Source organism: Engystomops pustulosus, chromosome 2 (assembly GCF_040894005.1).
Source record: "Engystomops pustulosus chromosome 2, aEngPut4.maternal, whole genome shotgun sequence".
NCBI classification, from domain to species: domain Eukaryota; kingdom Metazoa; phylum Chordata; class Amphibia; order Anura; family Leptodactylidae; genus Engystomops; species Engystomops pustulosus.
This window is the reverse complement of record NC_092412.1, coordinates 260,896,251-260,909,502: the sequence shown is the minus strand read 5'-3', so window position 1 is coordinate 260,909,502 and position 13,252 is coordinate 260,896,251. Positions and strand designations below refer to the sequence as shown.

At 43.6% G+C, this 13,252-nt stretch overlaps 1 protein-coding gene across 3 annotated transcripts in view; it reads right to left on the bottom strand.

The window, feature by feature from the left end:
• Positions 1-7,331: 7,331 nt before the first annotated feature.
• Positions 7,332-13,252, bottom strand: part of CASR (calcium sensing receptor) — an 87,621-nt gene continuing 81,700 nt past the window's right edge. For all 3 annotated transcript variants that reach the window (XM_072138967.1, XM_072138969.1, XM_072138968.1), the window contains exons 6-7: positions 12,224-12,347; positions 7,332-9,641 (exon numbers count right to left, since the gene is read on the bottom strand). In XM_072138967.1, coding sequence (XP_071995068.1) covers positions 8,239-9,641; positions 12,224-12,347 — 1,527 coding nt within the window. In that variant the 3' untranslated portion in view covers positions 7,332-8,238. The remainder of the gene's footprint in view (positions 9,642-12,223; positions 12,348-13,252) is intronic.

Sequence of the window (13,252 nt, the reverse complement as noted above, 5' to 3'; positions counted from 1 at the left end):
GTCCTGTGGAGGAGCCAGGACTGACTGTATATGAGAAGGTCCTGTGGAGGAGCCAGGACTGACTATATATGAGAAGGTCCTGTGGAGGAGCCAGGACTGACTATATATGAGAAGGTCCTGTGGAGGAGCCAGGACTGACTATATATGAGAAGGTCCTGTAGAGGAGCCAGGACTGACTATATATGAGAAGGTCCTGTGGAGGAGGCAGGACTGACTGTATATGAGAAGGTCCTGTAGAGGAGCCAGGACTGACTATATATGAGAAGGTCCTGTAGAGGAGCCAGGACTGACTATATATGAGAAGGTCCTGTAGAGGAGCCAGGACTGACTATACATGAGAAGGTCCTGTGGAGGAGCCAGGACTGACTATATATGAGAAGGTCCTGTGGAGGAGCCTGGACTGACTATATATGAGAAGGTCCTGTGGAGGAGCCAGGACTGACTACATATGAGAAGGTCCTGTAGAGGAGCCAGGACTGACTATATATGAGAAGGTCCTGTAGAGGAGCCAGGACTGACTATACATGAGAAGGTCCTGTGGAGGAGCCAGGACTGACTATATATGAGAAGGTCCTGTGGAGGAGCCAGGACTGACTATACATGAGAAGGTCCTGTAGAGGAGCCAGGACTGACTATATATGAGAAGGTCCTGGCAGCCGGGTGCTATAGCATGAGGCTGAGGATGTTACTCACCGAGTCAATCAGATCTTGTACGGCAGAGTCGGCAGATTTGGCTTCTTTATGGACATCCTCAAACAGTCCATAAGTCCAGCGCTGGGTGATAACAGCAAAGACAAGTAATGATGTACAGTGCACGGCGGCCATTGTGAGTGCTAGCTCTGAGGTCTATTCCTAGGAACCTCCACCCCGGCTTATATACCCCTGAGGAGCAGCTCATAACAATGGGAGGAGGGACCCGATCTCTTATTGTATTATGTAGGGGAAGGTCTATAGCGCCCCCTGGGTAACATAATGTAATAACACGACAGATCATATTATATAACAATACAGAGATCCCCTCAATATATTATTATAATTACTGTATCTCCTAATAGTGATAGAGACCCAGCAGTATTTGGGTCCGGTGGGTTTGGATCCGAATCTGAACATCAAGAACCGATCACAGCTGTAAACCCTTTAAATGGCTCCACCTCCCCCCAGTATCACCTGCAATCAGTGCTGGCAGGTTCTTACATATAATATACTGACATATGTCTAATTAATTGTTCATGTCTCCACTCCGCCCCCTTGAATATTATGTAAAGCTCCTCCTAATTCATTTAAAAGCAGCAGCATTTTATTTACTGGTTCCCGAATTCATGTATCTACACCAACCACTGTAATTTAGACTGTACCCCTCAATTATATGCAGCTCCCCATAATTAATTTATATAGTGCATCCCCAAAATAATTCATTTAAAGGGCCCCATTAATTAATGAATTTACATTTAGCACCTCCTCTAATTTAGAAACAGCCCTGAATCATTAACAGCACCCCCTGATTAATTTATATACAAGTCCCTTATGATTTACATACAGCACCCCCTCATGTATTCAGCAACCCCTCAAATACTACTCCCTACTTAATCTTTGTGCAGAGACCCCCATGAATAATTGAATCTATACACAGCACCTCCTAGTATTAACATGTGGCACCTCCTCTTATATACATCACTGCCTCTAATTTATATAAAGACCCACCCCTGATTTATATACATAATTGTATCCATCCCCTTGTTAATTGTATGCATCACCCCCTTATTAATTGTATCCATCACCCCCTTATTAATTGTATCTATCACCCCCTTATTAATTGTATGCATCACCCCCTTATTAATTGTATACATAACCCTTTTCATAATTGTATATAGCACTCCTCTACTGAATTGTATACAGCACCCCCTCATTAATTGTGTAAAGCACTCCCTCTAATTTATATAAAGACCCACCCTGATGTATATACATAATTGTATACAGCACCCCCTTATTAATTGTATGCATCATCCCCTTATTAATGGTATACAGCAGTCCTCTAATGAATTGTATACAGCACCCCCTTATTATTGTGTAAAGCACTCTCTCTAATTTATATAAAGACCCACCCTGATGTATATACATAATTGTATATAGCACCCCCTTATTAAATGTATACATAACCCTTTTAATAATTGTATACAGCACCCCATTATTAATTGTACAGTTAACCCTTTTAATAATTGTATACAGCACCCCCTTATTAATTGTACAGTTAACCCTTTTAATAATTGTATACAGCGCTCCCTTATTAATTGTATACATAACCCTTTTAATAATTGCATACAGCGCTCCCTTATTTATACATCGCCAATGATCTTTGGTTTGCCCCCCCTCGACCCACCTGTGTTATAACGCACCAATGTATGGACGTCAGTGTCACATGCAGCCCATTGACAATCCTCCTCCAGGGTAGGTAAATAAAACCTTCTTCATGTGCCGTGGAAGTTATTTTGTGCAGTGAATCCCAACGTGGAGCTTCTCATCCGGGGCAGAAATCTGAGGATCCACAATAAATACCAAGCGGGTGAGAGAGTGAGTGCAGCCTGAGGAAGGCCGTGTAAATACTAGTCACCCAAGGGTTAACAACGCATAAAAGTTCCGGAGCAGAACATACATTGGGACATTGGGTACATCAGGCTGATTGGTTTTACACAATTGATAATAATTCTTGTATAATGACTTGCAGGTGCAGGTGACGTGGTGCGGCTGACACTTGGCTCTCCTGCCCAGGATCAGAGGGGACCGATCCCTCCACCTCTAACTCCCAAGATTATGTTGCTACGGCATCTAAGTGGTTAAAAATAAAGTGAGCCCAGAGCTCGGTGGTGGCCGCCAGACTTGTCACGTACCAAGCGCAGACCAAGTGTCCAGCAGAGATTCACACAGAACGAAACCAAACGGTCCAGTTACAACATTATACCAGGCTTCATGTGTCTAACATCCACGGCAGCATCGTTTTCTGTCCACGGATGGCGGCTTAGAGGGCATTGAGTCTTCTCAGTTTGTAACCTGTAGGGTTGCTGCTACTTTGAACTTCACCCAGCTCCTCTGCAGCTCAGCTCTGTCCAGCAAGGGTTACCGGAGTGATGGATGGCCGATCCAGTCAGCAGCTGGGGGCGGCATCCAGGAACTTTCTATATACCTACCAGTTCCATTACAACTTGCTTTATACTTATACTTTTTCCCATTTTCTGCTAGATATTTCTTTGCTATTCTGTGTGTTTGAATTTGACTACTTTTTCTTGATCTCTCTCTAGTTATTTGACACTGTGCTTCGTCGCCATCTTGGTTTTGACCCGGTTCTGTCCAACTCTGCTTGTTTGTGTGTATCTGTTGTTTGTCCTTCTGTGTGATCTGTCTCTGGCTTCTTCTTATCCTTCTCCTTCACTGTTCAGTAGCTACCAGATGAAGTAAGTTCTCTGTATCCTCTTGCATGGTCTCTTAGGATCTGTTAGCAGGTTCCTGATAGTGGGATTGCCCTTATCAGGGTGGTATTATCTGATTTGGGCCGTTCTGTATACTGCAGGGACATTGCAAGGTGAGTATGTCACCACTTGCCCAGCCTGACAGCTTGTGCCAAGTCTGGTTGTGGTTGCGCTGTTTGCTGGACTGGTATCTGACTGTGAAACATCAAAATAAAGAGGGGCAAAGTGTTTCTGGTGCATATAACACCGTTACTCTTTGCTCAATAAGGGTCCTATACTCATAAATGCCTTGGTCGTCATGGTTCCGAGGTGTCATCAATAATTTGTGTATTTAATAAAGAAGCGAGCCCGGTTTGAAGTTGCAGCTGGATCATGGTGCTTTGTTTTATCTTGACCTTCTGCCTGTATTCAGACTTTCATTCTGCCTTGTAATTCTATACTGTACTTTCCCTTTCTGTTGTGACCCGGCTCGGGATAATATGCTACTGCGTTTGTTTTGTCTTGTTTTCGTCTCAGTTTTTGTACTTTGGCACAAGGAGTTATCATCTTCAAATTGTCCCTTACCCCCTAGGGAACAGTAAGGCAAGTAGGTAGGGACACGTGACAAGAGGATTAGACTCAGTCACCATCTTTTTCTATGTCTTCAGTCTGTTCCCAGACCCTTTACATTTATTACATAGCCTCAATAGTATTTTTAAGCTTCTCCACAGCAGGGTCAGGGCCTCAATGCGATTTCCTTTACATTCATGGGGTATTCCTCCCACCAGATTTTTATATATTCATCATTCATTATCATTCTAATTCATTATTAAAAAAATACAGCATTTCAAAGATATAATTCCAACCTGTCTCTATCAGTCCTGCTGTACACAATTTTGGTTGTCCCTGGATATGACCATACATCTTCTGACTATAGTCAGATTCTTCTCATGAATAGCTTATTTTGTCTGCACACTGCAGTTCTCTCTGCCTCCTGCCCCAACCCCTGCACCCCAAGACCAGCACAGACACAGGCACTTCCTGCTCAAGCAGCAGTGTACATAGACTTACCTTTATTGATGTATTTTATTTTATTTACTGTCATTGTGTTTTATAAGCATCTCATGGATCTCATTATCTCATCTCTGAGCCAGGACTGACTATATATGACAAGGTCCTGTGGAGGAGCCAGGACTGACTATACTTTGTGTATATTGGTTGCCAAGTGATTCCGTAGGTAGACAGAGGAGAGGAAGACTGGGGGAGGGGTCACTAGCACATGCACTCTCAGGGTCAGAGAGACTGAGGGAAGGGGTTACTAGGAAATGCACTCTCAGGGTCAGTAAAAGCTCTCAGCAGCTGCAGGACCAGCCATGATGTCATTAGCATATGACTGATCACATGCTTCAGGTCATCCAATTACATATCAGGGATGGTATGTAGCAGGGCTGTTTGTGTTTGATAGTTTGGATATAGTAGAAAAGTGTATTATGAAAGTGTGAGGGCACACTCAGGCTCCCCATCAGCTGTAATGCCTGGATCAGAACCTGCACTCACAGCACGGTGTATATACAGGGAAGCCTCTCTGAGCAGATTTCACTGTACAGGAAAGGGGCGATCTGCAGATAGGAGGCAACTTCTATACAGTATATTGGAAAAAAGAAAAATTAATCAGTGATTGAATAAAAAAAATATATTTTTCCTATCAGAGAGGTGGTCTTCTGAGGAGGTTTCAGTGTGTGTGTTTCAGTGTGTGTGTATATATATATATATATATATATATATATATACTGTGATGCTGCCATGTGTTTGTCTTTTTATTCCTAAGTAGGTTTTTTTAAAGTGTAGGGGGAGATATTTTAGGGTGCGTTCACACGTGGCAGTAACACATGCATTTTCAAATGCATCAGAACAGCTGAAAAGAGGAGGTTTAACAAACACATCCTTAATAGTAATTAATTTTTCTTTTATGTAGTAGATAACTGTGTGATGCAGAGATTCAGTGCTCTGTGTCTCCCCGGTCTCGCTCTGCACTAGATCTCTGTACAATCAGTAACACTGATTCTGTCTCCTGATTGGCTGAGCTGTCTGTGCACATTCACGTGAATGCCCTTGCTCTGGCCTCACTGCCCTGAGCTGATGTCACAACCAGGAAGTCCGGCCCACTTCAGGAGAAGCTGAGAGGAGATCACAGATGGCCTCACTTATCTATTACCTTATATCTCAGGATAGGAAGAAGCCAGAAGCAGGATACAAGTATCTCTGGAATTGTTATCTCAGTCTCTCTCCAGCTGTGCCAAAAACTATTGGTCAGTAGCTTTACAGTTACACTTTAATTCTTTAACCCTTTCACGACCCGTGACGTAATAGCACGTCACGGGTCGGCCGCTGGTGCATGGAGAGGGCTCACGCGCTGAGCCCTCTCCATAGCCGGTAAGTCTTTGCTGCATATTGCAGCAAAGGTTACCGGTAACACCCGCGATCGGTGCTAGCACCGATCGCGGGTGTTTTCACCTCGATCGCCGCCGGCAATGCGGCGATCGTGGGCGCCGCCATCTTTTCGAGGATCGCCGCTCCCCGTGACGTCATCGGGGAGCGGCGATCCGTCGCCATGGTAACCTCGGGTCTCGCGAAGACCCGAGGCTACTTCTGGTTAACCCATGCATTACAATGTGCTATCAGCACATTGTAATGTATGAGGAGTAAAATCCCCATATGCTGCCATACTGTAGTATGGCAGTATATGATAGGATCGTGCAGACCCCCTAGGGTTAAAGTACCCTAGGGAGTCTGAAAAGTACTAAAAATAAAAATAAAAAAAAGTTAAAAAAAAAAAAATTATAATAAAAAACCCTAAAAACTCAAATCACCCCCCTTTCCCTAGAACTGATATAAATATAAATAAATAGTAAAAATCATAAACACATTAGGTATCGCCGCGTCCGAAAATGCCCGATCTATCAAAATATGATAACGTTTTTTCACTGCGTTTAATCCCGTAACGGAAAATCGCGCCCAAATTCGAAAATGGCACTTTTTTTGTCATTTAAAAAAATTTAAAAATTCTATAAAAAGTGATCACAAGGTCGTACAGTCCTAAAATTGATAACATTGTAAACGTCATCAAAATCCGCAAAAAACGACACCACCCACAGCTCAGTACACCAAAGTATAAAAAAGTTATTAGCGCCAGAAGATGGCAAAATCCCCCAAAAAATATTTGTACAGGAGGTTTTAATTTTTTTAAATGTATGAAAACATTATAAAACCTATACAAATTTGGTCTCCCCGTAATCGTACCGACCCAAAGAATAAAGTAGACATGTCATTTGGGGCGCACAGTGAAATCCGTAAGATCCAAGCCCACAAGAAGGCGGCACAAATGCGTTTTTTTACCAATTTCACTGCATTTGGAATTTTTTTCCCGCTTCCTAGTACACGGCATGGAATATTCAATACCATCTCTATGAAGTGCAATTTGTTACGCAGAAAATAAGCCGTCACACAGCTCTGTACATGGAAAAATAAAAAAGTTATGGATTTTTGATCATGGGGAGTAAAAAATGAAAATGAAAAAACAAAAAAGGGCCAGGTCCTGAAAGGGTTAATCTTTCTAAGTTTGTCCTTGCTGCACTAATATAACTGTAACCTTGATTGATTGATACAGAGGATTCTCACCTTATTTCACACCCACAAATGTGTTGCCATCCATAGTTTTGGTTACGTGGATGCATTTGTCAATGTAATTGGGATTTATTATGGGATATTATGGTGCTGGTGTTGGTGCCGTTCCTCAGGTTTGGGGATGATTGTACATGTCAAGAACAGTTAGAGAGACGGACGGCAGAATAAAACCAGAAAAATAAAGCAACGTTTTTATTAAATGTTGACAAGAAGCTGCACTAAAACAATGAGAGGACACATGGAGGAGTCCACGCTGTATCACCGAGGGACACGATAAAGGTCACTAACATTTATACAACACCATAGGGTCACAAATGAGAAAATCTACATAAAACACAGACGGCGCCGGCTTTGACTCGTCTCTTCAGTGCCGGGTACGATGTCGTGATACACAAGAGAAAAAGTGATGAGACTTGGATACAGGACACATACAGATGAGGGTCCTCAAAGAATTATAGGATTGAGGCTCACGGGGAAAGGTCTACAACCGATGGGACCCCAATCAGTACGGAATCTACCATACGGTTTCTGGGGATGAGTTAAATACATAGATTAAGTTTGGATTTTGGCTTTTATTAATCCATTACAAGAGAGAGAAATGTAGGAGGGACCCCAGAATAATTCATGAGACCCCCCCCCACACTTCCTGGGAGAAATACTGACCTCTATGCCACCACGAACAAACCAATAAATAAGCATCAAAACATCCTAAGTGATTAATAGATGATGGAAATAACTTCATAGAACAGACAAGAGTCTTACACATACATCTGGCCCTGAATGTGGCCACCGAGAAGGACAGGGTCTCACCTCGAAGGGATAACAATGGAGCAGATCATCTGGTTACACATCACATTGGACAGGAAAATTGTAGGAAGGCTAAGTGACCAAAACACAACAACGCAAGGACGTAATCTTCTAGGTCCATTAACAGCAATACACAAATGGAGAAAGAAATCTCCAGTAAATTCAGTGCTTGTTCCTCGTAAGGATCCACCAACACTTCGAAAGAACTGTCCTTTGTTTTCGAGAAGAAAGGAGTCTTTGATCAACAACACTGTCTCAAGGTCTGAACTGAACACAACACAGAAAGTTCTATAGAATCGTAGAGTCCTTAGGAGTTCATCATGTTTTCCGTGATAGATCCATCAACATCCTTCTTCTCCTCATGAACGGAAGAAGCCGCCATGCTGGGTTTGTCCGTGTTGGCTTGACTGGTAAAATTCTGCGCTTCAGACTCATCGACGTTGGAAGCCGTTCTGAAGCTGGACTCACTGCCAACATCACTGTTTTGTAGCGGAAGCAAAGCCTTGTGTCTCATCAAGCTCTCGTCACTGTTCTTTGCCTCCAGTGAGTTTTTGGGTCTCATAGCCTTGTTGGACACAGAATTTTTGGAAGGTTCATCGAAGCTTAGCGACAAGGTGACGGTGCCACTGCCAAAGCTCACCTTCTGCTTGCAGCTCCTGGCTCGCTCTGCCGCAGCAAAGTGTTCATCATGGTTACTTTTGCTGCTGATAGATGATGAAGGTGTGGAACCTGATGACCCTCCTAAGCTGTTAGACCTTTTATGTGATACATTGCTACGCCTCAGAGTTGCTCTTGCTGCAACCTTAAAAGCATGAGCTACGGTGCTGCAGCGGACCTCCTCAATCGTGTTCCTGGATGGTTTGAACAATATGATGTAGACTTTATTGAAGAAGATACAAGTTAGCAAGCCAAAACTGGAGGCCAGGATGGCAATGACCTCAACGGCAGATACGTACTTCCCGTAGGTGCTTACATAAGCCGGGATGAAGGAGATCCAAACTATGAAGAAGATGAGCATGCTGAAAGTGATGAATTTTGCTTCGTTGAAATTTTCTGGCAGTTTTCTGGCTTTAAAGGCAAAGAAAAAGCAAATTGCTGCCAACAAACAAGTGTAGCCGATCAGGAAGCCGAGAGCCATCAAGGATCCCTCGTTACAGATGACAAAAATTATCTCATCCTCGTGGTTCTTTGCACTCTTTGGTGGAGCTGTGTAAAGCCAGATGATGCAGGTCACAATCTGAACAAAGGTACATAGAAATACAAGAAGGAATTGGAGGTTCAAGCCCCACCATTTCCTCTGGAAGCTGGTGGGAATTTTGGCCTCAAACACAAGCAAGATACGGTTGGTCTTCACCAAGATGCAGGAAATGCACAGGACAAAGCTGATACCAAATGCCGGCTGCCGCAGCTGACATGTCCAGTCCTCGGGTTCTCCAATGAAAAACAAGGAACTTGAGAAGCAGCACAACAGAGAGAAGAGGAGGAGATACGAGAGCTCTCGATTGGTGGCCTTGACAATGGGAGTGTTGCGAAACTTGATGAAAACACTGAACACGAAGGACGTGAGGCAAATGCCAAGGATGGCGAACATAGTCAGAGCTATTCCGAAGGGCTCCGTCCAGGATAGGAATTCTATCTCTTTGGCGATGCAGGAAGTGTGATTCTCATTGGACCAGTAATCGGTGGCACATTTCTCACAGGCGCTGGCATCTGACATGGAAGAAAAACGGGAACATTAGATGTAACATAAGGGTAATCGAAACAGCACAATTGCCACATCATAACTGTATTGTAGCTTGCGCTTAAATACATGTGTAATCTGCTTATATATTTATCATGCGCTTCCGCCAGTATTGTGTCAAGGCTGCGCTATGTCTAAATTGTTTAGTCCTATGTGAATATATCTTATCATGGATAAATAACAGTATTTTAAAGGAGTATTCTCATCTAGGCATTCACATTTATTTTGTGAAGATAATTTCCCATAAACGTAGCTATTACTTCCCTCAGAAACTAGATAGCCTCCTTGGATACGACCACCTCCACTCCCTGGCAGCTGTGGCCAGACATGAGCTATTGAGCCCTGCCTGACCAACTGGATTCGGTGTTACAACAGGACTGATGTGGGACATTTCATAAACAAAAACTATTTGTTTATTTATTCAATCAATTCCGCAAGGGGTGGTCGTATCAAAGGACAGCAATCCTGTTTTTTAACTTGACTAAATTTTAGGGAAATTATCTTCACACAGGTATATTTTATTAATAACATCAAACTGAAGAAATGTATATTTATGGAAGATGAATTCTCTTATTTATCAATGCCCACATGAGAGTATCCCTTTAATTTATTTCATAAACTGTATATACTGTAAAGCACAGAATAATAATGCAAATGAGATGATTGTAGAAGACACTGGTAAAAGTAAGAGACACTTTCATATCCCTGCAGGTCATTGGTGTTTTTATAGTATCTGACACCTGGTGCTGATTTCCTTTATTATATGAGAAAACCCAATGTAACCGGCACCAAACTTTCCAGATGTCACTGACTTTGTATAAATGTTCTGCTGATCCAATGTGACTGAAACCGGCAGCAGGTTGTCCAAGGGAGTGACCTTATCAGCCATAGCAAGAGAAGTTGTTCCAAGTCTGTGATTTCTACAATATCCTATCTTCACAACATCACAAAATCAGAAGTCTGGTCAACCCCAAAAGACAAATGCAAGAGAGGACAGGATAACGCAGAGAATCTCCACGGGGAATTGTTTCATCACTGCAGCTGGAATTGCATCCAGTTCAGCCCAAAACAGGGGAAGGATCTGTCTCCTCATACAGTATCCCAACGTTTAAATGTATTTGGACCGTAAGCCGTCTCTGCAGTGACCAAACCTCTCGTGAGCAGTAAGAGTCACAAGGCTACACTCATCTTTACCGAGCAGCAGGTTGTATGGACACAACAGAAGGTTCTCTGTTCATTTTTTTGTGAAGAAAGCGAGTTTAATTTACTTGGATCTGATGGGAAACATTATGTTCATCGACAAACTGGGGAGAGAGTGAACCCAAAGTGTGCAAAGAAGTCAGTGAGAGGCGGTGGAGGAAGTGTCAGGGTTTGGTGAATGATTTCTGCAGCAAGAGATGGACCTGTCATACTGCGACATGACAGAGTGAAGAGAAGTAAGAGAATCTTCTGTAGCAACATGTGGTTCCTTCCATAGATTGATCATTTAATCAGTTAGCAATTTTCATGAAGGACAATGCCCCCTGTTATACAGCAACATTGCAAGATGCCCATTTACCCATTCCTGACATGCACCGAAATACTACAGTGCGGTGCATGGGCTGAGCCCTCTCCATAGCCGATAAGTATTTGCTGCATATTGCAGCAAAGATTTACCGCTAAAACCTGGGATCGGTGATAGTATGGGCGCCACCATCTTGGGGAAAATCATTGCTCCCTGTGACATCATTGGGGAACAAAGATCGGTTGCAATTACAGCCTTGGGTCTTCCAAAGACCTGAGGCTGTCTCGTTTTAACCCATTCATTACAATGGGGCAGATTTACTTACCCGGTCCAATTGCGATCCAGGGGCGTGTTCTGTGCTGTGGATTCGGGTCTTCCGGCGATTCACTAAGGTAGTTCCTCCGATGTCCACCAGGTGTCGCTGCTGCGCTGAAGTCCTCCGAGGTCTGCCGGAGTTCACAATCCTATACTTGGTGAAGGTAAGCACGTGTCCCGCGACATTTAAAAAAAAAAAAAAAAATGCGGCGTTTTTTCCGAATCCGATCGCGTGTGCCAAAATCCCGGGGCAATACAGGGAAAGTCGGCGCAAATCGGAAATATTTGGGTAACACGTCGGAAAAATGCGAATTGGGCCCCCAATGTGCGATTTGCACATAGATTTTGAAAATCTATAAAAATATAATAACGTTTTGGGGCTTTATTTCTCTGGTGAGCTTGGTTCTGGTGCTGTTTTTTGTACTGAGCTTTGTTCAGCTGTTGTATTGATATACGCAGGGTTTATAATAATTATATATTTCAATGACTGGGGTGGGGGGAATTTTTTTAGGATTCTCCTTGTTGAGTAATTTTCCTATAAACTTGTATGACCGCTCCCATCCGGGTTCAGAAAACACCAAGATGCTGCAGGTGATTGGGGCTCCACAGCATGATTGAGAAGACGGAGCCCAGGAGGAATGACCCTGGTTGGCTCACACCACATCTAGATGTCTTCCAATGTACCTACAGTGTCCAGGAAAAATTCATACAATACACAGCAGGACCCGTTACCTGTCTCATCGGAGTATTCTCCATCGGGACAGTCCTCGCAGCTGAAGCAGCAGGTGGGTTCCCCTTCGATGATGCCCTTCCGGGTGCCCTCCTGGCAGATTCTGCTGCAGTTGGAAAAAGGAACCTGTTAGGAAAAAAAACATAGTTAATAAAATGTGTAATACAAGGTCATATCCTGCAGGTGGCGCTACATACACACAGATCTGTAAACTGAGTAACACTGCAGATGGCGCTGACTGGCGCTACGGTCTTTCGCCCTCACAGGATGTAACTGAGAGTGAGGAGCTCCGCACGGATTTCACGGTGGAGACGCCACAACTCCTGCACAAACGCTTTTCTCCAAAAATAAGACAGGGATCTATATTATTTTTTGCTCCTAAAAATGGGTAACATTGGGGCAGATTTACTTACCCGGTCCATTCGCGATCCAGCGGCGCGTTCTCTGCGGTGGTTTCGGGTCCGGCCGGAATTTATTAAGGTAGTTCCTCCGACAGCCACCAGGTGGCGCTGCTGCGCTGAAGAGCATCGGAACGCACTGAAGTTCACCGAGCTATCGTGGGTGAAGGTAAGCGCGCGCCGAACGACACTTTTTTTTTTTAATGCGGCGGTTTTGTCGAATCTGCCGGTTTTTTTTACGGCCACGACCCCTGAATTCCGTTGCATGCATGCCAGCGCCGATGCGCCACAATCCGATCGCGTGCGTCAAAATCCCGGGGCAATTCAGGGGAAATCGTCGCAAAGCAGAAAAATTCGGTTAACCAGTCACAAAAACGCGACCCCCAATGTCTTGTTATATTCCATGCACAAAAAGCAACACTTATTCTTAAAAATAAAATCAAATTGTAATCAAATCTATTGAATTTCTTAACATCTTTATCTCCAATCTCTGACTTCCATATTTCCTGGTGACTTTATTGACTTCTGATTCATTGCCTCCAATTCCTCATGTCTTGCAGCGGCACGTTCCTTATATGAGCCTCTCCTATCCATGTGAGTGCTTGTAGTACATTGCATCTGTCAGCTCCCTCC